The sequence below is a fragment of the Alligator sinensis genome, unplaced genomic scaffold (assembly GCF_000455745.1).
Source record: "Alligator sinensis unplaced genomic scaffold, ASM45574v1 scaffold97_1, whole genome shotgun sequence".
NCBI lineage: Eukaryota > Metazoa > Chordata > Crocodylia > Alligatoridae > Alligator > Alligator sinensis.
In genome coordinates, this window is record NW_005841921.1 from 998,887 (window position 1) to 1,024,949 (window position 26,063).

The window sequence follows — 26,063 nt, forward strand, 5'->3', positions numbered from 1 at the left end:
GATACACAATGATAGAGCCCCAACAGTACATTCTGTTTCCAAACTTATTTTAAAATCACCTTAAAGTTTACAGCCCAAACACTCTATATGGGGCATAAATCCAACACATCACTGAATGGGTAAAATGATCAGCTTTCTGGATGCAGCAGATATTAATGAAAATCTTCCTTCTCTGGATATAACTTAACAATACAATAGATCATAGGAAGCCAGTGTTTACGGAATGCAGTTTTTCCAGTCAGAAGCACTGAACACAGCCTCATTGTCATTTATGCCTACTAAATACCATTCATTTCTATATTTACAACAGGATGAGATATGCACTAGCACATGGCTCCTTGCACCAGGTAACTAGAATTTTGCTTCCTGTGCCTGGCTAGACAGACACAAGTCTACTTCCCCCCACCACAAAGGCAGCACATTCCTTGTGAAATGCTGCAAGGTAAAGAAAGATAATATCCAGCTGTTATGCTTGCATTCTTCAGAGAGAGGGCTAATAAAATGTTTTGTGCCTTTTCAGAACCAAAGGATCCTGGTACACCTAAATATCAAGCTGCTTTGTTAGTTAAGATTAAAACAAAAGCCTGAAGCCACCATCTGGTAAAATAGGTAAGTGATTAGATCTGAAAATTAATCATCTAAATTTAGAAAAATCAGGATATGGAACCCATCTATTTAATCCTGCTTAATGGGATATCACATATTACTGAGGTAATTGCTGTTCTATAACTACACTATTTTGCATACGTAAGAGTTATGACTCTTTTTCTCTTTGAAAATTAGCTGATGGTTGTAGTACAACTAGAAGGAAAGGACTCATAGCCAGCAGCAATTTTTAGAGTGTAAACCTGAACTCCATAAACTTTACCAAAATGGTCCAGCAATAACTGAACATGGAATCTGACCCAGTACCTTTAATCAAGATATTGAATTAGAGGGAAAATATAGCTATCATTGAAATTATCATGCTTTCCTGGTTCAAAACAACTGCTATCCACGTGCAAGATTTAATTAAAAAAAAACCATAACTTATTGCATTTGTTACTGTCAAGACATTTTCCTCAATAGGGCTTGGAATTAGCCAGATATAAAATGGGCCAGTAAAAGATCATCTTTCATTAGAGGAAGCCCTCCTTCCCAAGCAGGAGCTAATCAAACTGCCTGAGATTGGAAGGCCTCCCTCTCACTCTGAGGATATCCCTCTAATTCCAGTGGATCCAAAAACACAACACTTGAGTCTATATTCCTCTTCCACTTAAATCCACTTTTAAATAAAGCTCTGCAGAAGCTCACAAGAGACATACCATATAAAGGAGAGACTGAAACATGGGTGTGGAACATATCTATTGGTCCATGCTGTCCATTATCAGTCCTTCAGGGTCAGAGCTTTGTTGACATCTTCAGCCCTTTTTGGGATCAGAGCATCTTCCTAAAAATCCCATCCCCAAGGAGGGGAAGACAGACTTCCTTTATCTTCCTATGAAACAGGACATTCTACCCACTGGTTTAATAAATCTTCCATAAATGCGACAGTTTTTTATGCAGAACCTATTCCTTCAGCATTTTATTCAGAACCTATTTCTTCAGCACTCAGTGACGATGCATAGGGGAAGCACGGGTGTGCATGTGCACCCCGAGTGTGCTGGTGCACCCCCTGGCAGCCAGTGTTCCCCGGCAGGGGGCCCCTCCCGAAAGCACTGGCTGGGAAGTGGGGGCACCAGGAGAAGCGATCCCTGCGGTCCCCCCATGGCTGATCGCACTCACCCGGAAGTGTCAGCAGTGTGCCTAGAAGTGCCAGTCGGTGGGATTGGCCGAAGGGGGCTCCCCCGCCCCCCAATCAGCAGGATCAGCTGTGGGGGGGACCCCCACCGGTCCCTGACTGGCTGCTGAGGGGACAAGTGCCCACCCTGACTCAGGAGGCACCAGTTGCCCATGTCAGCACTCATTGTTCAGTAGATTCATTCTTAGGATTTAGAAACCTGAATCCAAGTGCCTTGATTTTCTGGGATAAGACCTGCATCTTCCTTTCCCTAACACTGAAAATTTCACTTTTGCAATACCTCTAAACTCCAGCAACCTTAAGCCCACAACAAAGTGAAATATCTCTATTCTTAGTTGAGCTGCTCACTGTCCAAACAGAACAATTATTTCCTTTAGGAACACAAAATCATCTGATGAAGTTGATGCCTGAGGCCAATATTTGACTTTGCTATCCAATCATGTACTTTCCTATGGGAATAAATTCAAAATACATTCCAATGCAACAAAATCCCCATTACTTCCCAAGTTATAAAAGACTTGAAATAAATACCTATCAGTCTTTAATGCACTGAATGATTACTAATCTTTGAACTACTTTACACAAGGGACAGAGCATAATTGGAAAAGATGACCAGCTACAAATGAACCATCCATTACTCTCTCAAACAGTTGGTTTATGGTCCATCAGGACTCAGATAGTTTACAGAACACTGCCGCCCTCACTGCATGGCCAAATTCCTTAAGAAACACATTTACTTGTTGGGACTTGCATGTTAACATTTTGCTGGTTGTAAGAATATCAGATTTACAGAATAAGCAAAAAAAAAATTCTTCTTAAAGTAGTAAACCATATTACTTCCTTAAGGTCACAGACGATGGATGAGATTCAAGGGAAAAAATAGTTGCAACTGTCCATAAAAAACAACAGTGCCAGCTCAGTTAAAACCAAAAAAAACAAATGTATATGAATATGAAGACTTACCATTTTTGTCAGCTCGTCTGAAGATCTAGAAATAAAGAGAGAGATACATTTTTACTATTTTTGTAGTCTGCCCATGACATTTCTTTTTCCTAAAACTAAATTTATATCCCATTATTCCTAATACTAAAATTATATCCCAGTTCAGATGTTTAACCAGGGTGATTAAGCCCATCTAAGCTTGCTTCAGATTATATTTTTAGTTTATGTTTTAAAATAATTCACAGCAAGGGGTTACATGCCTGTTTTTTAAATACTGGGATCCTGGGAAGAACCCAGAAGAAAGGCAACCCAGGTGAGGTTAAGGCCACAGAATTACAGAGGAAGGAGAGATCTGGGCTGACAATACTGAAATGGCCATTTATTCACAGAACATGATGTCAGAATTTTCTATCCCTTCACAGTGTTTTAAACCCTATTTAGAATTTCAGGTCAGCCCATTCCTAGTCTATAATAAGGTACCCAAATATGCTAGCACAGAAAAAGCTTGGCCCACGTTATCAGTGAGAAACAAGTAAAATTCCCCAAATCAGAGGATTCCCAAAAGAGGAAGTTCTTTCCTCATTAATCAGTGCCCTCTCTGCTGAAATGGCAAACACAAATGTGCCCAATAACAGCATCTGTTTTTTAATCACAGACATATATTCATTAGAAAGTGAATGGAAGCCACCAACTCATTCTCCTAAAAATAAGAAGTTAGCAAAGAAGTAATCTCTTTTTATCACTACTAACTAAGCTACAGTGGCATCAGAGAAAGAAGTGAAACACTCTATACATATTCCATGTTGTCTGAAGACTTCTTTTCTCTTTTAGTGATGTCTTATCTCAAAGAAGAAAATAAAGGACTATAGATTTTATTTCACAGAATCATACCAGAATGCTAGTGCTGACTTTCCACCTATCTGGCTCAATAACTTACTCTTAGTTTCATTACAGAGTCAACAGACATTTAGTTTCAAAAGCCTTCAGCATTTCAGTGATGCAAGAAAGGAAATCTATTCTAAACTATTTTTCTTCCATTTGTTAAGCATCTACAGTGCATTTGGCTGTGAACTAAATATAAGGAGCTGACCATCAGAACAGGGATGAAACATCGGACACTAAATTCTGTCTAAGCAGCATTCTTTCCTTTCATAGAAAAGAAAATTGAGGAAAGGGCTTCAATATGGGGCAATTATCCTCATGTCTCTTACTTTGGGTAAAAGGAAACAAAAAGACATGACATTAATTGCTCTGGCATAAATAAAATGGCATGTAAGTGGAGTTTCATAATCCTGCACTTCTAATTAAAATACTAAAAGAGAAGTACCACTAGTTTTCTCTGTGGGAAGGAGATTACATTTAGGCTTAATAGTGCTGAACAGAGAAGTAGGCACATAAACTAAAGAAGTAAGACCACCTCTTTTGGATATAAATTCTCTGATGAGATAGTGAAATCTGCCATGAAAAGCCACCAGAAAATGTTTCTTCTTTTTAAACCATGTTATATCAGAATTGATCACCTGGCAAAAACCAATAATGAAGAAGTCTTGTAAGGGTTGTGTTTTCATAAGTTATAGAGGAGGAAAAAATGACTGCTGGGACAGGTTTTGTTAGTACTGAAAAATTAAAATGTTCATAGACACTGTAAAGAGGAAAAATACTGTCAAGCTTGACCTCATTAATTTGGGCAAGAAAGAAAAATATGACTGAACAAAAAGAAAAAAGAGAAGATTTCCTTGTGGAGGACACCTCCAAGACAACCATAAAATGAAAACCACTATTTTAATAAAATCATTCAAAGATTTACAAAAATCAAAGGAGAACATACTGTATGAAACAAGGAACCCAGGAGACATATTGAACTGCAGAATGAGTTACTTAAATGAATACTGGTTAATTAAGCAATATTAATCATTCTTCTACCAAGTGCCCCCTGTGCTGTTCCATATAGGATTTAAAACAAATTCTGCAAATCCCACGCATTCTGTAATATTTAAGCATGAACAAACTAGCTCAGCAAAAACAAGACACAAATTGCAGGGGGGAAGGAAGGAAGGAGGTCAAGCCACCCACATAAGCGATACCTTCAAGAGAAAGCAACAGAAAGCCTATTGCCCTTCTCTAAATAAAGACCTTGCTGGGGTCTCGCTTGTGAAACCCACATTAAGAGGACAGCAGGGTTTACTAAGCCTCAGTGCAAATACCGTTTTGAGGTTCAGCCAATGGGATCTGGGAAAGCTTGTTCATATATACACATGTGCAGCAACACACGCGCGCGTGCACACACACGCACACAAGTGCACAACTAGCCAAAGGAAAACATTGTGGCTACATCCAGACAAGTGCAGACGTGTGGTATGAGGTGCTGCAGACACATCTGCAGCACCACACACCACACATGCAGGCATTTCCTGTGGTGCTACTTTTCAGTGTAGGGAGGCTTTATGGCCCTGGGAGATCCAGGTGTCAAAAACCCACACCAAAAGAAATCAGGGCAGTGCAGGTAGTGGCAGCATGCGCTGCCCAAAACCAGAGCCTGGCCAGGCAGAGCCATGCTCCGGCTGCTGGCAAGGCTTTCTGCCATGGATGCAGCTCCAGGAGGCCCCCAGGATCCCAGGTAAGCCACAGCTGCTGACCCCAGCCTCCCCTACCCCACCTGAGGTAACCTGCCATGAGCCAGAGTACATGTGGCATGGGTGTGCCCCAGAAACAAGTAGCAGCAGCACAAGGTGTGCCGCTGCTACTTGTCCATGGGGAAACAAAAATCCACACTTGTCTGGACACACCCTGTGAGTGCATCTATACATGTACTTTACTGTAGAGCTGACTTATTAGCTCTGTAGTAAAGCATTACCATTTACAAGTACACCTGTATTAAGATGTGGTAAATTTATTATCTACACTAGGATAGTACTGTCCAGGACACATACTAACCTTCAGCACAGTAGTTACATGCACCAAAACACATGTGAGTGGGGCTGGCTGGGGTATAAGGGTGCTACAGTGCAAGGGCTGCCTGGCCCTGCTTAAACTGCAAGTCTCCTCAGCTGAGGGGCTCTTGACCCTGACTGTGCCCCACATGTAGCACAACCAGGGCCAGAAGTCCCACAGCTGAGGAGACTTATTCCACATTTTTGAGCAATAACTTTAGAGCTGGTTGAACCTATTTAAGGCACCATAGTTAATTTGTATGTATAGCCAGTCTAAATCTATTGCACAATTAAACCAGGTAATTGCATAATAGATACAACATGTAGAAGGGACTTAAGAAAAAGACACCATGCACAATTTTCCCAGCTTAACCACACAGTGAAGCATGTGAGCAGGACCCTTCACTTGAGTTTACTGCCAAGCTTTCAACCTGTCTGAAAGTCTGGTTTCCATTTGGGAAGGCACCTGGACTGTGTTGCATTGGCACTGCTCCCCCTCAGTGGAGGATTGCCCTCCTTGAAGGTGGCCCTGGGTACGGCTGCTGGCCATTACATCTTTGTCTGGCCATTACATACTGCTAAGCATAAGGACAGGAAACAAAGCTATTGCTAAACTATTGCTGGGTTCTATTTAAATGGATCTGGACTACACTCCTTTGGAAATAGCTTCATGGTTGAGGCAAAGCCCAACAGAATTATTTGAAGAGGTGTCTTCATGAGGAAGATGTCCCATAAGTTGTCTACTTGAGCCCTCATTCCTGTGGCTTTCCCTGAAAGACCAACAAAAATAATTTAAAGGGAAAATCCTATCCACCTTAGTGGGTCCCATTAACTGCAATGAGACTATGCAGGGTTTGCAGAGCCACATGTGGAGACGTTGCAAATACCATGCCTAATGGCTAATTGCCATATGTTTGTGCAGTACCAATGGGTAGAAGAACAAATTAAGAGAGCTCCATTTAATGGCTTGTCAGTTTGACATGGAAACACAAGGCAACTGGACCTACCACTGTCTATGCATCCCGCTGCCTGATGCCCACTGGCATTACATGTCATGTACTTTCTTGGGAAGCTCAACACTTTGTTTTTACTCAGACTTACCAGATATTTGGCCTGTTTGTTTTAAACTCTATTACATTTTTTGGTTATTTTCTTGCTGTTCCCTGCTGTTATTATTCCCCAGTGGTGTGAATCAAACGGATAGCATGAACTATAATGTTGAAGCAGCAAAATCTATTTAAAAGGTTCTGTAAGAGACATTCTGCTCTCCTAGTGCAATTGTCAGAGGCAGAAAGGAAGAAGAAAATTACTGGTACTAGAGGAATGTACGTCTTTAAATATAGCTTTTAAAATAAGTGAAAAGCTCTTTTGGGACCCTTTTTCACCACTACAATTCCCAATGGGTCAAAGGGATCAAAGTAACCCTTATCCCACTGAACTGTACCAAGAAAAACATTCTCCTCAGCTTTACTATCCAGAGAATCCCATCACAAGAAACATGACCTTATCATGTATAGTAGCAGCATAAACCAGAATGAAACAAGCCCAAAATACAGTAGAGAGAGACCAAAAATCAAGTGGAAGACATGCAGTATGCAAACAGGGAAAAGTGTTCCTTGAAATAAATTAGATTAACTGGAAAAATATAAAGGAGCTGAAAGCGACTGGTGGTGACCTGTTCTTTGTCTGTGCCTTATGGAGTCACTATTGTGGCAATGAGGTTTCATAAAAAGGAATGGTATACCAACATGTATGATGAGAGAAGAAAGGTCAGGCCCTGCTGGAAATTAACAAGCAAAAGAACTTTGTGGATACCAGATTACAGCATGATTTAACTGTCTTACCTTGTGTTTTGTAATTTATCACATAAGAAGAGACTATGAATTCACTAAAAGGCTCTAAATGCCAAGTGTATAACTCCTTGTGGAAACCATAAACATGCACTGAGGTTCCCCTTCTACTAAACAAGTCTTTAAATTGAAAAAAAAAAAAAAAAAAGAGAAACTCAGTAGATTAAAGCCATTAATCAAAGTTGGAAGTAATATAGAAGATACTGGGCTCCTCCGTATGTGCTACCTCCCAATAGAAGCAGCAGACCCTCCTTAGAGTGGTGCTGCAGGTGGGCTAATTAGCTCTTCTGAGAGAGTGAGCTAATTACTCCAGGTGAAGCACCGTGTGGACATAGCTAGCATGTGCAGAGCTAACCTAAGTGCAACATGCATGGTAAGAGGACCATGAGGGAGATAGGTTTAGGCCCACAGCTGGAGGTGGGTGGAAATGGGCCATGGGATTAGAAAGGTTGAGAACCACAGCCAATGTACAGAACCAGGGTTTGCTCAAACTGTGCAACCTTGGTTAATGGTGAGCAAGAGTTATTCACCCACACAACTGGACCATAAAAAACTCACAAACTAAAATACAAGAAAAAAGGAAATTATTCAAGAACCCAATCTTTTAATTTAAGATTGAAATGCTCTGTAACCAGGCACAGCAAGCAGGCCATGTTCTGAACATTTAACCTAAAGTTTAAAGTCTGAAAAAGGCCAGAAGTCTGAAATAGCACAAGTAATCCAATGATTACTCAGCAATACTGCTAACAGTAATGCTTATATAAAGGCTCACAGCTATAGGCTGTCTTTGATGCAAGAAAAGGACAGATTAACTCCCAAACACTTCTACAATGTAGATAAGGCTCTCATCCTGGATCTCCAAAGATTAGACTTGATGGTGCTTTATCAGCAGCACTTCAAAATGGCAGCAGGAAAGCTTTAACTAAAGCTCAAACAAGTTTTAGTTAAAGCACTTCTGCCACCATCTTAAACCACAAGGATGCTGATACATGAAACGTGGAGGCTGCTGGACTCAATTAATTGAGTCTGCTTCAATGCTTTCTAATTACAGCATATTGGAACAGCCTCCCCACACCCCATGGTCTTGGTAACAGCAACTAGACATTAAAGCTCTAAAGGGAAGTAAGGAGATCCCAGCTAGCCCAGAAGGGGAAGAGGGGTCAGAGAGTTTGGAGGTTTACAGTCCAGGAAATGGCAAGTGTCAGCAGGGCTAGAGAGCCCAGAGGTCTCTCCACCTCAGGAGCAAAGCTAGGGCCCAAAAATGGACTGAAAGCCAAGGAAGGCCACAGGCAGAGACTGGTGGGGCTGGAGGAGCCCATGAGTCTCAGCTGGCCCAGGAGCAGAGCCAGGACCCAGAGAGAGGGACCAAAGACTGGGGGTCACAGCCAGAGACTGAGGGGGCCAAGAAGCCTGTAGCCCAAGGGGGGAAAGGACTGGGGCTGCGAGCCTGTAGCTCAGGAGGAGTGTGTGTTAGCAGAAATGAGTATCATCCGCAAAGCGTGGGTGTGGTGTAAGGGGCAGTTGGAGCCATGTAATTAACACTTAAGGCAATGAGCACAGACACCTGTGTTTATGAGAGAAGATCTGACTTGGGGAGTCCTAGGGGAGCCTCTCTTTCCTAAAAGTATCATTTCATCAGGGCATAACAGGTGAAGTGAAGGGGAGATAGTCCACATAAGGCCAAGGAGGAAAGGGCTGAGGGGGTCTCCAGGGGCATCACAGTCACTCCTGGAGCTAAACCCTGTTACAAGATATCTGAATGTCATATATAGTGTATTGCACCATTGCTCCTTAAGGAAATATCTTAAATAGGCTCCATTAAGTCTCACTATATCTATTTTATAGCACTATAGTCAAAACAGAGTTAAATAGATTTTTTTTTAAAAATGCACTTGTATTTCTATTAATTAAAAATATTTCCTATATTGCAAAGCAATATTTATAGCACAAAGCAGTCTTTGAAGTGCCTCCATAGATACATAGCAGAGCAATTCCCATTATTATATCACCACAAGCAAAGTCTTCTCTGTATCAGCATTGATTTCTGCAGTCAGATTTTAAGACCACAAAAGGTAGAACTGTATTTGTTGTTAAAGTGCCCCAAACTAAGCAGATCATTATAATGGAGCACGGTTGAAGGGAAAATATAGATCAGCTTCAATACAAGCTATAAGTTTGTGCATAAATCTCCAGCCCCTGGATTCTTGGGATGATATTAGAATTTAGCTTTTCTAGAAAGAATATGTTCAGTTCTTATACTTAAGAAAGGCTTGAACAAAGTGTGACACAAGCAATTAAGGAATTGGCCCATTTCATCTTGATAGGATGTTAACCCCAAGATGCATCACTCTGAGCATGCCACCATCACCCCCAAAGTATATGGGGGCATAAAAGGAGGGAAGTGAAGCAGCTCAGACCTGCACATCCACACTGGTACACACCAGCAGCTGTGCTAAGTACTTGGGATCTCTGGGTGCCACTGCTGCTTCCTCAGAGGAAGAAGGTATACCAGCTGCCATCTCTGCTGTTCTGAACGAATGAGGCCCAATACCTCAGAAGAGCAGCAAACATCCATGCACCTGCAGGAAGCATGGATGAGTATTATTATGCAGCTCAGTGCAGAGGTGGATGGTGCCATAGGAAAAATTAGAATACAAAATATAAAGGGGAGCCCCACCCAGGTTTTTTAAAGGTTTCCTTTTCTTTCAGATATCCAAGCACTTGTCTTCTAGCCTCTACACACTTTACACAAAGCTCCATTGTAACCAGAAGTGAGAGAGGCAGAACAGAATTTTAAACTGACACCTCCAGAGAGGAAAATATTGAGATCTTCACTGTCATTCCTGCAAAGAGTAAAATACAAATCAACTCTACCCCCTGACTGACTCTCTATGGGTTTACAATAACATTGTGCTATTTTCACTCCATAGTGGAGCCACTTAGGCAAGGCAACTGCACTGGAGGTCATCAAGAGTGCAGGGATTAAATATTAATGAATAAACTCTTTTTTCAATACCATACATGCAACGCTGATTGGCTTCTTTAGGAGTTCCATTACTGACTGAGGAAAGTATGTGACTGCTGAAGGCTTTGTGGAGCACAGAATCTGGCAATGCAAGGGCCTGCATGCAAATGACCAAGAATGTTCTTCCCACACCATCACCTCAGATTCTCTGATTGTCAGGCTAACATACCACTATTAGGAATTAAACAGGGAATTTTGCCTGAATGAAAAACACTGAACCCATCATCTCCACTTAATGTTTGTTGTCTATGCTCCTAAATGTATTAAATATACAAGCCTTCCAAAGTACAGCCAAATTATGCACATAAAATGTGCCAAATTAATCAGTGGTGTATACCTATTGATTTCAATGGAGTTACATGGGCAATAAACATGGCCAGTTGTCTGCAAAACATTGAAGATACTAAACTGTCTCAGTAATGAAACTGAACATAAAAACTATCCTGCAATAAAACTAAAAAATTCAGAGGAGAAAAAACAATCAAATTATATTTTCAATGTTCTGTTCCCATGTTTAAACAACAATAGTTGGGCTCATGGCACTATGCAGTTCAAAACACCATGCAGTTCAAAACACCAGCGATGCTAATAACCTTGAAAAATCTCATGTTATAACATAAATGCTCAACTCTGGCTTAGATTTCCTCTTGGAGGCAAAGCTGCTTCTTTGGAAGCTACTTAATTGAGTATTTTCTTGCAATTTTATTCATTTTGCACAAGCATTCCCTTAAGTTTAAGAATTATTAAACTCTATATAGAGTTTATTAATGCTTCTTCAGTACTTAGTATGATATTGATTTTTCAGAAAAGAAACACACACAACCCAACAACAGTTTTTATTACTGCACTAATATCAGTAGGAATCCATGGAAAAGTGAGGTGTGAGCAAAGCCTGCTGGAAAAGGCTTTGAAGAGGACAAAAAAGGAAGACAATGCTCAGTTGTATGAAAAATCTAATTAATGAGTAGCATATTCCCACGTTCCCCTGCAGGTCACGCTGAGAAGTCCCTTCCCATGCTTTCCCCTATAAGTAAATTTTTACTCCCCAAAAGAAGAGACCAGCTTGATGAGTCTGCTGTTCTTGCATCAGGTATGCTCCTTAGCTTTCTAGCCCTGAACACTGTTAGTAAATTCCCACCTTGTGAGGACAAGGTGGACTGATGCGCCTTCCATCATTAACATGAAACATTCATGCTTTGGGCTATGTCATCATCCGATCTCAAGGGTTAACTGCAGCAGGGTAGGATGAGTAGTAAGATGGGAGGCAAGCATTACTATCTCCTTAGTATGCCTTGGGGTCCCCTTGGTTCGGCTACTTGTGCTTAATACAGAAAAGAGAGCTAGTTTGGGGGATTCATCTAGTGACCTCCTCTGTATGTACTGAAGTATCCTCCCACCATGATGCTCATGGATCTGTCCTGTTGGGGATACTGCTTTTATAGATCAAAACATCAAGTCTTCAAAGTTCTCATTGTAGTCAAGATTCTAATTTTCACAGAATTAAGGTTGCTAATCATATCATACCAGTCAAGTTTTTCTGTTCAAGTTTTATGCATTTTTAGCTTATATTCCTCTTGCAGTTTCATCTGGTTATGTCTGTCCTAAATCCTAAAATTGCCACCCTGCCTGTGGAAAGGAAGCATCTTTTCTATTAAAAATTCAGCTTTAAAGTAATTTACCCACAAGGACAGGAAATTCTCTGGAGAAGAGATGGAATTGTAGCTGCTGCCTATCTAGGCAATCTTACAAGTTAGAGATAAGTGACAAGAACTTCTTATGTACACAATAAGAAAGAGTCTAATTCTTCTGGCCCTGAGGAGGAGTCATAAAGGGTGTACTCCATTTTCATATTCCAAGAACATGATCTGGTGACAGTCAATGGTTACTTTGTCCTCTGGTACCATTTAAAAGAGCCTCATGACTGAACTAAGGTGCACCCAGATACCGTGGCTTCTGACAGCCAAGGACAGCTATGGCCCTATGATACCTTATATGAGTTGTATCCTCACTGAATCAGTCAAGCCAAAGAGCCACAAAGGAGCTATAAAAGGGCTAGAAATCTGTGAAGAAGTCTCCTCATTTGGCTGCTCATTTTTCAGAGGAGTTTTAATTCCCATTTGGATGGACTCTTAGATTTTACACTACTAAGAAGTTTATAGGCACCCTCACCCTGGCATTATGCTCTATGTAGATTTCTCTTGATTCCACTGCAACAGGTTCTGATTGTCATCTTGACAAGAAAAAGTTCCTATAAACTCTTTCTCCCATTTTCCTATTGCAGTTTTGAGTGGTTGCGTATCATGAAAATCTATTACTGGAGAAAGTAACAATACTAATTTAGCACAGTTAAATTAGAGCAGGCACTGACAAAAGAGATATTAATATCTGGATTGCAGGGGATGAACTGTTTTATGGTAACCACTGCTAGGAAATAAGTGATATTTCAACAGGCACCATATGATAACAGCTGGACATGAGCATAGGTTTTGAGGAACCACTTACAACTGTTTGTTGGATGTAATACTCTCACAGAAATCTCATTTAACAGCAGCTCTATTTCAGCTCTACAGTTCACTGATTTGCAAGTGTAAGATATTAGCTTACCATGGCAAACTTTAACCAAATCAGGGGGATTCTGGAAAGAAGGGGGCTTTTATACTGATGATTTCACCAATCCTGTTAATTTTCAAAAGGAGCTCTTATCATATGTGGTTAAATCATGCCTTGGAAGACTGACTACATTTCATGCAGGAACCAGGAGTTATAGTGCTGCAGCATTTTTATTTACATTTTAAAATGTTAGTATTAGTGAAAAGGTGCTGTGAAAAGGGGGCTGTGGCAGGCCAGCAGGGGGTGCTCCTGCGTTGAGCCACCCACCTCACTGTGCCCGACCACCTTCCAGGCTCTGGGTGACTCCCTGGGAGCACCTCATGCCTGGCCAACCCCTTTCCTGGAGCACACCCTCTAGCCTGGGGGTTCCCCTGCCACTACCCAGGGCTGGGCTTGATTCTGGCTCTGCGCACCCGGGGAAACACAGGCCTAGTAGCCCTCAAAGGTACTTGATTCACTTCAAGAACTTGGGATGCTTCCCTCAGTCAGAAGCACAAGTAGCCGAAGCAAGGGGACCCCAAGGCATAATCTAGACCCACTCCCAATTAGTCTCCCACACTAGGTACAAAGGAGATCTTTACTGGTTACAAGGGGGAGGGTTGGACTAGGGTATAGGGTAGAGCAATATCAGAGAAATCTGATAGTGCAAACTCCCATGGCTGGGTAGCCTTTGATCACGCATCTGAGTTACTGCAAGCTATATATCTAGTTAGATCTCAGGTAGCTTACTCACAAGTATCATCCAGAGGCAGGGGGGGAGTCCCTTTTGCTTCCAGCAGTTCCTTGATCATGAATTTGAGAGAGAGAGCAAGTTTCAGATGGTTCAGCCCTTCTCTCTCTCTGAGTCTTCCTCATGGCTACTGCCCCCTCCTCCTGGGCAGTCCTTAACTTATATAGCCCTTGTGACCTCATTTACCTGGTCCAATGGAGGCCAGCACCTGTTGGCTGTCAGCAAACCAATTTGAAATGCATCACTAGTTGCTAGGCAGACTGGCAGTTCCTAGCTCCCCAGGGAACAAGCCCCTCACCCAGGTATGTGATGCCAGTCACATAGGCAGAGGGAGCAGGTTTCCCCTCTCCTTCAGGAGTGTATCTAGCTCAGGTTACCTAAAGAGATAGGGTAAGGTGTGTATCCTCTGCTGGGCCCATCCTAACCAAATTGTCACAGAGTAGAGTTTATGGGGAGAAACAGAGGTGGCCTTCTGCCACAGGGGCATACCATTGAAAAAAAAAAAAGAAAGGGTAGTTCAATTTCTGTTCATTTAGTTCTTGACCTCTGCTGAGATTGCCAAGAACCAAGGGCCAACCCAGTTGTGAGGGGGGTAGATGTCAACTAGTAACTGATCTGAGACCTACCTCTTGTTCCACATAGTTCACTGGACAGCCAGCAGAGGGGATGGATGAAGTTTTCAATTTGATTATGCACTTGACTGGACTTGTACTTGAGTCATGTATCTGCCTTGTGCTTTCCACCTGGGCCATAGTAACACTCAATCAGCTATTAGATTAAAGCACCAAAAAAGCCCCACTAAAGCTCCCAATCTATACAGACTTTGGGCGAGCTGGGTCCAACTAATACAATGCCTCTTCTGGCCATGTGCTGGGCTCTGTGCAGGAGCGCACTGAGTTTAAAGTGCCATTCTTTTTTTTTTAACATCTGTAAGCAACATGTCAGGACATGCCAAGATACTGGAAAACACTTTGTAAAGTTGGGCCCAAACAGAACTAGCCCCCTATATATAGCTTTTATGAAAGAATATCAAGGAGGAGAAGAATAAAGAAAAGCAAAGAGTTATATGACGAAAGGCAGAGAAAGAGAGATTGAATACATAAAAAAAAGTGAAAAGGCCAGTGGAGATAGGAATAAGAAAAGAACCATAAGTGAATTGTGAAATACTCTAATTCACAGCCCGAATTCAAAATGAAATCTCCTACCACTCCTGAGAGTTGCCTAACCACCAGGCTATGAAAAAAGTCAAGGGGAGAGGGGGTTCATAATCTTTCATGCTATAAAATATTTGAATACCCACTGGGTCAGAGATCAGAATCTGCAGTTTCTCTCTTCTTGCTGAGGCAGTATTTGAAGCCACTCTATTTTGTACTGAAGAGGAGAAATTGAGACCGTTCCCTCCTCGTATCTTGATTTGAATCCCTGATCTGAATCAGGCAAAAAGTAGATATAACCATGGATTTCTCACATCTCACATGAGTATCTTAATCTTGCACTACAGGACATGCAGGGATGGGAGTACTCATAATTCCCCCTCCTCCTGCTGAGCTATGAATGGTACCCAAATCTCCCTGTGAATCTAAGCAACAAAAAAAAAAAGAGAGAGAGAGAGAAAGAAAAGTGTTTTATTTCAGAAATGTCTAAATTTTTCGTGTTTCAACATTTCTGAACTTTTTTCTTCACCTAAAACATTTCACTGAATTCAACCAGAACACACAATAGTTTCAGGCCAACTGAAACTGGATTGCTTGTTAAGTAAACTATTCGGGATGTTGTTTTTAGTAGCAAAAGTCAGTAAATAGATAAATAAATCTATCTATATATATATCAATCTGGATTCATAGATATCTATATATATATATAGATCTCTCTCTCACACACACACACTCTACCTATCTATATATCTATCTAGAGAGAAAGAGAGAGAGATTCCCACCAATTGGAATAAGAAAGGATTCCATCTAGACATTTTCCATTTTGGTAATATTCAGCTATTTACGTTTCCCATTGTATGTGTATAAACACACCAGTTCTAGGATTTACTATACCATATTTTCTCGCATGTAAACACATCGTGGAATATAAACACACGCCATGTTTTTGAGAGGCAGAATGAGGAAAAAAGGTTTTCCAGTGTTACAGCTAGATACCTAGTCTTCATCACTCACCATCCCCTTTCTGCTAAACTCGAACTGAAACCCCAGCTGGTGCTGAAGACTGTTTTCCCTAGTTTTGAAAAGAGCTAAAAGGTCTCCAGGTCTGAAATAGGAGAGACCATTAAAAAAAGGGGCGGGGAGACAATTATTAACACCTTTAGAATCAAGAACTGAGTCAACTGACTCCCTCAGCTGCCTGAACAGTAAAGCAACAGCTGCTGCCCTGTGAATCAGGAATCAGAGCAAGGTGCTTTTATTCTGTTCAGAAAATCAGCTTCCCCACTTAATACAGGCACTCCAATTTTGGGGGGTTGATTTTGGGGAAAATGGTGTGTGTTGTATATGATGACATATGGTAGCTTATTTGCAATACTTTCCCTTTTTCTTTCCCATTCTAGCTGCCAGCTATTATTGTTTTATTATTGTTAATCTTTTTTTGTTCAAAACCCCAGCTCCAAGTGTCAAGTAACTGCAAGAATATCAGCTTTCCTTTTTAAGAGGGTTTTAGCCCTTGCAGCTGTCCAGGTCCAGCTGTCCCTTGCAGATACCAACCTGAAAGGGTTCTGCAAAGAACCTAAAATACAAATAAAGAGTAGAGATGCACCAATCAATATATTGGTCCATATCATATCAGCACCAATAAAAGGAAAATTAACATTATTGGTGATCGGCTTTTTTTGGCTGATTTGGCCAGTAACCAATAAATTCTGCATGCATGCATGCAGCCACAGCATACATGTGGTCAGGAATGCAGCCTGACAGCTTAGAGAGCAGCATCTGGCCAGTAAGTTGGGCGGGGGGAAAGGCATGCGGGGGACAGATCAAGGCACCCACAGTGAGGGAGGGAGTGGGGCTGGGGAGGTGCTGCCCAGCCAGGGCGGGGTGCGGGATGGAGCCACAGGTGGCTTGTCATGTACCCTTAGGGGAGATATGGGGAACATGTGTCCCCTGGATATATGCACAGGACGAGGGTAGGCTGCCTAGTACAGGCTTGGTGCTGGGGGCTAAGCCAGCCTCTGCCACATGGGGGGGCTGGGCTGGGGCTGTGCTTGGGACCACTGCTGCCTGCCCCACCCTGCCCCACCCAGCCCGAATGCAGCCCCAGCCCAGCCCCACAACCGGGAAGAGGATGGTGCAGCCCCCAGCCCCAAGCCTGCAGCACTAGCCTGCCCTCACCCCGCACACAGATCCAGGGGACCCATGCCCCCCATACCTCTCCAGGGTGCATGCAGCAGCAGGAGCTGCCCCACCGCATCCCCCAGATGAGCCACCCATAGCCCAAGCTGCTCCTGCCCCTGTCCCACTCCCTCCCTTGCCACAGGGGCCTTGATCTGCCTCCTAACATCCCTTCCCTCCCCTCCGCCCCTTCTCTGCAACAGACTTACTAGCCACATACTGCTCTCTAAGCTGCGGGGTCACATGCCAATAATTGGATCAGTACTGGCCAATATGGCTGGTTAATAATCAGCCATCAGTATTGACCCCAAAAATGAGTTCACCCCTAATAAAGAGAACCTAGTAATTATTATTTTTAAGATCTCATGAACTTTAGGGGAATACTATGAATTTGGGTAAATTAATGCATGATTTAACTTTCAGGATTAGTAGTGCCCATTAAATTTCAAATACCAATACAGCACTCCTCAATTTAAGAGATTTTGAGTTACAACGAATGGCACTTATGACATTTATAAACTGACACCCTGTTTCAATTTTCTGATGTTAGTTTTGACTTTATGATGCTTGATCTGACGTGACGCCACACCAGTGAACAAGTTCACTACATCACCTATCTCCATGATAACATCTGTCCAAACTTCCTTGGACACTTTCTTTAGGAAAGCAGACAAGACTCCAGAACAACCTACAGCCAAGACTTCTGAGAAGACTCCAGCCAAGAACCCTTCAAAAATTCCAACCAAGAGCTCTTCAAAAAGTTCAGCAAAGTCACCTGAAAGAAGTCTTTTCAAATCAATACAATTGCTATTTACAATATAAATATATTAATGTAGCTATATTACTCATCTAAAATTGATTGAGTACAAAATTCTGGGTTATTTTTGGTGAAAATAGGGTATCGGGCCTTGGTTCAGGAACCAATCCCCCATTTATAATGTTGTTCCTATAGAAAAATCGGTTCCGAGTTACAACGTTTCAATTTACGATGCAGTTTTCAGGAACCAATTGTGTTGTAAGTCTGTACAATGACTGCCTGTACAATGCTACAGTTTAGTCTTAATTTATTAGTATCTCCATCAGTAATTTAAAAGCAACTTTAATAAACTTCATGTACTAGTTTAAATACTTGTTTCATAGAAAAGGAAAACTATTTGCAAATGGGTGTTTGTAATAGTAGGGCACCACCAAAATGATTCCAAGCTCACATATTGCTAAGTATTTTATACTGTAAGTATAAGGGGTGCATCCTAATGTAACCTAAATTTAAGGAATGACAATGGACTTAGATACCTTGATGATAAACACAGCATAGATATGGCTCCCTGCCTAGCACATTAGGCCAATTTTGTTGATAAAATGCTTCACGTTTTCTAGTGCAAGAAATCAACACAGCTTAATTTGCCATTGCTGTTTAATAGCACTTATCAATTACATTTTAAATGCTAACTCTATAAGGAAGTGCCTGTTTTGTTTTAAAATAGATCTTTACTGTTTGTTAATTAACAGGGTTTAGAAAAGCTAGTCCTTAAATGTTAAATATTTTTAACATTTGGAACACCATAAATTTAAGTAGTGCTTTTAAAAACTATTTGCCATCTTTTCTACCTACCCAAAGGGACATGTCTGAAGCCACTTGCAGAGATGTGAAATACAAAATGTAGGACCAAGACTGTTCACTAGGGCTGTGCAAAGCTTCAGTTGCTGATTTGATTTGGCAGAGATTCAGTCTGATTCAGTGGCCAAATCTCCAAATCTAAATTGAATCAGAGGACCCTTTAATCCCTTAATGCTGCAATGCTGAGGCTCACGGAGTGTCCCACATGAGCGGGGGTGGAGGGGGGTGGGAACTGCGCACTCCCCAGCAGACCTGGAAGTGCTTCTAGTTCACTTCCGGGTCCACCAAGGAGCATGCAGGGAGGCCCCCTCTGTACCTCCCATGGCTCGGCGACTAGTGCCTCCTGGATCTGGAGGGGCACCCAGGGTCCCCCCGTGGCTGACTGCCATGCTGGGATGGGTCTGGGGGGGCTCCCCAGTGTGCTCCCCAGTGGACCCAGATTTGGACTGGAAGTACTTCTGGTACACTTCTGGGTTCGCCGCCAAGCATGTGCCCCACCCCACCCCCGCGGTCCTGTGGGATGCTCCATCCACCCCAGCATCGCAGCATTCATGAGCCACGCCTGGTACCTTGAGGTATGTAGAAAAAACATTTGAAGCTGTGTCTATGTCCGAATCACTGATTCTCCAAATCAGCATCCAACCTTCAGATTCAGATTCAGCCAAACTGAATGGGGATAGTGATCCGAATCAATGAATTGAATCACTGTCCCTGATTTGGGCTAAATCCGAATTGAATAGGGCCTGTTTCGCACACCCCTACTGTTCACCACAGGTGGTGTTTGCATACCTGATGGAAACTGTAAGATCTTACAACTTCCACCTTTTCTAGTTTATCCCTCCTTAGTCTTTAAAGGTGACAGTCCATGCTCTATTCATCTTGTGGAGGAGTATATATACTCGTACATCAAGCATGATCCATCAAAGATTTGCAGAAATTTGTATTAATTACTTAGAGGGATAATTAGCAAATAACTGATGATTCCTACCTCTTCTATACGCCACCTCCCCATTGTCTGTCTTGTATCACAGAAAAAAGGAAGCCTGGATTTGGTTATCAGAGGGCATGTCTACCTGTGCATTTACGCAGGCTTAAATTTACTGTGCAGTAAGCAAGAATAAGCTGTTGTCTACATGTGCAGGCGTTAAAGTGTATTAATGCTGTGTGTGGACTGACTTCGGACTAAAGTTAGTCCCAAGTCAGTCCATACACAGTGTTACTGTGCAGTAAAGTATCTACATGTGCATTACTGGGCAGTAACTAATCGGGCATAAATTTGATACCTGCACAATGCAGGTATCAAATTTATGCTCATGTCAGCATAAGTCCCCACATTTACTGTGCAGTATGGGCTTGTATGTATTGACACATGCCCATACTGTGCAATACTTTCAGTTACTGTGCAGTAGCATGTATAGATATGCCCAGAGGATAGCAAAAAAAATGTCTTCCAACAGGACTTAACAGAGTATCAGTTCTCAACTTTGTATTAGACAGTCTAACAGACAGTCTGACTTGCACTGAAATGTGTAAGTCAGTGAACTTGAAGAGTAACAATTAAATGGATGCATTTATCCAAACAGTCATCCAGAAGACTCTAAAGTTCGAAACGCCTGCTGAATGAAGGCATTTTTCACAAGCATTTTTTTATTCTGGAGTCTGTGCCATACCATTTTTTTTAAATCATGTATACATAGTTGATCTCAAATTGAAGTAAAGGTATCAGCAATGTATGTGCCAAAATAATATTGGAACAAGAGGAAGAATAAGGAGAATGACAGTAACATGATAAATACGTCTCAGGACGGTGATCCTTAAACACATTTCACCCCCCTCCCCCTCTTAATGAACAACTGCAAGAAGTCAGGAGTTACTTGATTTTGTTATTCAATGTGTGTTTACATTTTCCACAGCTCATTTATTTTATGGCTTGCCATTCAGAATTCAAGTTTGTCCCTTAGTTGTGGCAAGCTGAAATAGTTCCATGGCATAGTTTATTCCCTGGAAATATTAATATAATATACTCATTTAGGCATTCTATGTTAAAGGAAAGAGAAGAAATTTTCCTCTATGCAAATTTGAAAGTATTATCTTAAAATGAGCTTTGTACACACATCATAAGAATAGTACAATTGTACCCACATTTGTATATTCATGGGAAGAGGCACAAAACCTAAGGAGTATGAACCATGCAAGGTGCTCTGGGTTCAATTCTGAGATCTGCTACAAACTGCCTGGGCAAAACTCTCCCAACACGTGAATGTTCAGGTCTGTAAATGGTAATACCACTTTCTTCTCCCTCCCTCAACCAACCTGCAAATTCTTTGGAACAAGTCCTCCCGCATTAGTGCTTGGAAAGAGCCTATTGCAATAAGGATTTAATAAGTTGAAGCTTTTACTGTAATTATAAATAATGGAGATGGAGCAAACTTTAAGACATTTTTAAAAATCCTCAGAAATAATTTTTGCAGAATTTGCCTCATTCTACTTGCAATTGATAAAAGATAATGCAAAGACGACTCCAGCAATCTAACTGGAAAGTAACAGAATGCGTGGTAGGAGCCAGGGTCTAATGCTGGCTAGCATTAGTATCAATTTTGTTTCCCAGTGGTTAAATCATTTTACAGCTTTATAGCTCCTGCTTTCTTAAAATCATCCTTTTTCCTTTTGGAAGCAATGTTAACACTTGTTAACTGTGACAGCATCTTCCACTGACAAAGTACTTGGTCAGGCCAAAACACTGCTGTTTGCCCAGCGGTGTCATCTATGTTCTCAGGACCGATTCCAACAATTGTTGACTAAACTGCTGCTACTCTATGAGCGGATGGAGCAAAAAAAGTTGTCAACTCCATGAAAAACACAGTGAAGAAAGAAAAGCATTTTCTCCATGATGCAGCAATTAGTTTTGAACAGCAGCATGTCTTTGCCCTCCAAAACACTTGCTTTGAAATGACTTTTGATTCATCACATGCATCAGCTATGCCAAAAATAACATGGGAATCAAAACAACAAAATCAGCTCATCGTTCCTATAAGTTAGATCCCAGAATCAGGCTTATATCATAAATAAATGAGTTCTGGGGTCTTTAGAGGGTGTCAGTGTCTGCCTCAGAATCTGTTACAATTCAGTAAGACGATTCAGGAAATCCAAGGACCAACATAAAAGTGGTGTTGCTGGTTTGGACTGAGGGATATTAGCAGACTTGACACAAAACCTACAGAGCTATTATGAATTATCCCTAACCTCAGTTCATGCCATCAATATCTTATTTTAATGATTGCTCCAGTTTTGTTTTGTTTTTTTAAGACACCATGGTAAAATTGATGCTGTGTGTGTTTTAAATCAGTAGATGCCATTGTCTGAGTGACTATATAATTATAGCATTTGCACTATGTTTTGTTCTGGAGTTGCCTGTTCTGCTGTTTGTTTTTCTCCACTAGTCCATTCTCTCTTAATTCGAAGTGCAAATAATTTCCTAAAAATCTAATTTAGATAAAGCACTATAAATATTAAGGCACTAAACACACATTCCCCAATAACTACAGACATAAATGTTACAAACCCATAGCAAACAGTTTATTGCATGCTAGTATGTAGGAGTCCTCAGGAATGTTGCTGACTAACCTAAAACGATTTCTATTTTATTGGCCAGGATGCTAATGGAGAAAAAGTTGCAAAGTAAATTTGCACAGGCGCAAGGTCCCAATAAAGGTTTCTCATGCAAGAATCCTATTATGAAAAAAAATGGGATTCTTGAAGTTATGGGAATAGAGAAGAAGTTGTTTAAAAGCCCAATGGTGTGTAACCAGCCCCTTGTTCCTACTGCTAGGACATGGCAAAGGTAGCCCTTTTGCTAATGTCCATTTTACAAAGCGTACACTGCTTGTGCCCCGTGTCAGGTACAGCATTAGGCTGGCTGGGTTTCCAGCAACATAAGACCTGCCGGGTTCTGGGTGAGACTACAGGTCCCATCCTGAGTCCCACAGTGGCAGAGAGAGTGAATTGGGTCTCCCGAGGTTTCCCCCTGTTCCTCCTCCACTTGCAGCCCTAGAGGTGCTGGCCCCGGAGCCCGTTCCCAGGCTGCACCCGCACCCCCACACCTCGGGGCAGGGACACGTCCCTCGGGGCTGTGCTCGCCCACGGCTGCACGAATGCTGTCCGGTGTGAGGTCCCGGCCGAGGGGGAAGCTGGCAGCCGGGCGCTCCAGTGCCTCGGTTCACTGGAAAGGCATCTGCCACGCTCCAGCGCCCGGCGTCCCTGCCCGCCCCGCGGCGGCTGCCTGGAAACCCAGCCGCCAGAGGGGAAGGCGGCCGGGCCGGACCGGGCCGGGGAAGGGGCCGCTCACTCACATCCAGGATGACCGAGGTGCCTTTCCTCTGCTCGGCCGCGAAGAAGTCGCGCTCGGCCAGCACGCTCTTGTCGCTCATCTTGGTGACTATCCAGCGGAGCAGTCCGTCCAGCCCCCGGAGCTGCGGCTGCGGCTTGTGCAGGAGCTTGTGGACGCTCGCCCTGCAGTAGCGCGCTGCCTGCTCGCACATCTTTCACACCGTCTTCATGCTGGAGCGGGGGGTATTCCCTCCCACACGGGCTACATCACCCCTGACAGCCGCTCCCGGGCACCGCTGCAAACCCCACCCTGCGCCACTCCGCCAAGGGAGCTGCCAGGGGCGGACCCAAGGGGCCACATAGGGGAGCGGCCACCCCTCTGCTCGCAGCTCCTCACCCCCGCCCCCAGCTCAACTTCGCCCTAACCACTAGCCCCCACTCCTAGTCCAGCCCCCCAGCCCCTTGCTTTAGCCCCCAGCATCTGCATCTTGTCAACTCAGGGTCCTGCCTGCCTACTCTCTGCTCTGGCAAAGAGGAAAGGGAAAATCCCCCTCCCCACTCTGGGGAAGAGAAATCTAATGGCCCCTGTGCCTTGCCAGGCTGGGAGATGAAGCCGTGTGGCAGGCCAGCTTGCCTGACCTCCTGGGAGCAAAGGGAACTGGACTCCCCAAGGTTGTTTGGGGCTGGAATTTAAGGGGCGGGGGGCCTGCTCCCCCCCACACACACAGTGATGGGAGGAAGCTTTGCTAGCTCCCTGGCAAATGCTGTACAGACAAACACTGCTCCCTCCAGTGGGGCAAAGGCCTTCTCTCAAACACACCCTTCATAATATTTTTAAAACACAGTTAATTGGGAGTGCTCAAAAAATTTCACCAATAAATAAATAAATACCCTAAAAATACTCAGCCAGCTTTTGGCTCATTCTAGAGCATTCGTGACTATTGAACTAATCTCATTGCCCAGTTGGACAAATCTCTCTCTAATCATCTCTTTCTGTGTGTAAGAAGATATGCTTTGTGTTGTTTGCTTATGCCAAGGGTTTGGTTTGTGGTGTGCACAAATCCTTCTGCCAAAGTGGCATTAAACTACTTGCTCTCCCTTCCAGTGCCCTCTGCACACACAGAAAAGCATTACAAACTGGGAGTGAAATCGAGAAAATGAAGTTTAGCAAACAGGCCCAAGCAGTAGAGTCCCAGTCCAGAGCGTCTCAAAGGTTGATGAATGATGTCAGATCTCAGGACTGGCTGGACTGGAGTCATCTCTAATTACAAGTTTATTGTTTGGGTCAATAAAAGACCCAAATGAGCTGCATTTTTGTGTCAGCTCCAATGACCTTTGCTTCATTAAATGTTTTCTCCATATTCATGTAGCAAATCAAAAGTATAAAAATATGGATACAAATTTTCAAATACCAGTGGTACCCTCAAGGCTTCCTTCTCGTGTCTCACAGGATGTCTTTTTTAAAACTGTCAGAATAAAAACAGCCACCTTCCCTCATCTAGTAAGGCTGGGGAGCTCTGAAACCTTTTTATAACGTGCAAAATTACATAATCAAAGGATTGTTCTTTTTCATAGTCCGAAACATATCCCCTCCAGTCTGAGATGCATGGACCACCTGGCTTCTATCACTGTAGTTGTGACAGCCGCAACCCTTGCTCACCATGAAGAGTATTAGGAGGTAGTTGCTTTAATACAACTTTACAGCTGGAAGCAAGGTGGCCACTCAGCAGCATGTGGCCAGACAATTCTCTATAACATGTCAAAAAATGTGCTCCAGGGCATGATTTTGGAACTGCTGGTCTAGGCCATTGTTTCCCAACTTGAGAATACAGAGGCATTGTACTTCCCCAGAGCAAATCCCAAGTGGGGATATGCTGCAATCCACTGTATTCTCACTCACAGGAATAGTCCAGTCTTCAGTGACACCTGACTGTCTCTCCTCCCTTTATACTGGCAGTCCTCAGCCAACCATGGCACAGTGCTGGGCTTTCACTGATTTCAGAGGCATCTCTCCAAACCCACTGAGCAGTAAGTGTGGGTGTCCCTGATTACCATCTATTTGCCCAACTTCATGACTGAGTGCTGTGCCCCCATTCAACTCCTGTATTGCAATATAGTGTTGCCCAACATATCCTTTCAGAATAGGCCTGATAATACCTGCTTGTTCCTGCTACTGCTGTTTATTATTTTAATGGAAGCTCATGGATGGAAACTCTATCAGTGCCACTATCCCAGTGCAAATCCCAGGTGGAGACATGCTGCAGTCCACTCTATTCTCATTGCAATACTTCCCTAGTCAAGAGAACCAGGAAGAATTTTTTATTGTTTCATTTCAGAGGCACTGGCACTCAGCTGTTGTCACACACAAATGAGTGGGAGATCAGTTCTCTCTGCTGGAATAAGTGTATAATGACTAGGTAACCTGAGTTGGATTCATTCCTGAGAGAGAGGGGAAACCTGCTCCCTCTGCCTACGTGACTGGCATCATACACCTGGGTGAGGGGCTTGGGCTCCCTAGTGTTCTAGAGACTCTGCCAGTCTGCCCAGCAACCAGTGATGCATTTCAAATTGTTTGTCTGGCAGCCAACAGGTGCTGGCCTCCATTGGACCAGGTAAATGAGGTCATAAGGGCTATATAAGTCAAGGACTGCCCAGGAAGAGGTGTGGTAGCCATGATGAAAACTCAGAGAGAAGAGCTGGACTATCTGAAACATGCTCTCTCTGGAAACTCATGATCAATAAACTGCCTGCCTCCAGAGGGAATCTCCACCTGTATCTGGATGATACTTGTGAGTAAGCTACCTGAGGTTTAACTAGATATATAGCTTGCAGTAACACAGGTACGTGATCAAAGGCTACCCCAGCCACCCTGTTTGCTCTATGGGATTTCTCTGATATTGCTTTACTCTGTACCCTATTC

The 26,063-nt window shown here is 42.8% G+C and overlaps 1 protein-coding gene and 1 long non-coding RNA gene across 6 annotated transcripts in view; one reads left to right on the top strand and one right to left on the bottom strand.

The window, feature by feature from the left end:
* Positions 1-23,459, bottom strand: part of NECAB2 (N-terminal EF-hand calcium binding protein 2) — a 425,733-nt gene extending 402,274 nt beyond the window's left edge. For 4 of the 5 annotated variants that reach the window (XR_003092925.1, XR_003092924.1, XM_025198410.1 and 1 more), the window contains exons 1-2: positions 23,167-23,459; positions 2,744-2,768 (exon numbers count right to left, since the gene is read on the bottom strand). Coding sequence is in view for 2 of the 5 variants with exons in the window: in XM_025198410.1 (XP_025054195.1) it covers positions 2,744-2,768; positions 23,167-23,355 (214 nt within the window). In the remaining 3 variants the exon portion in view is untranslated. Of the gene's footprint in view, positions 1-2,743; positions 2,769-22,917; positions 23,018-23,166 lie in introns of those variants that run through there. The other variant, XM_025198411.1, reaches the window with a different exon arrangement.
* LOC102388328 lies at positions 314-17,823 on the top strand. Its single transcript, XR_323275.1, has 3 exons — positions 314-347; positions 521-609; positions 17,750-17,823. It is a non-coding gene; the product is annotated as an uncharacterized LOC102388328 (long non-coding RNA).
* Positions 23,460-26,063: the final 2,604 nt, after the last annotated feature.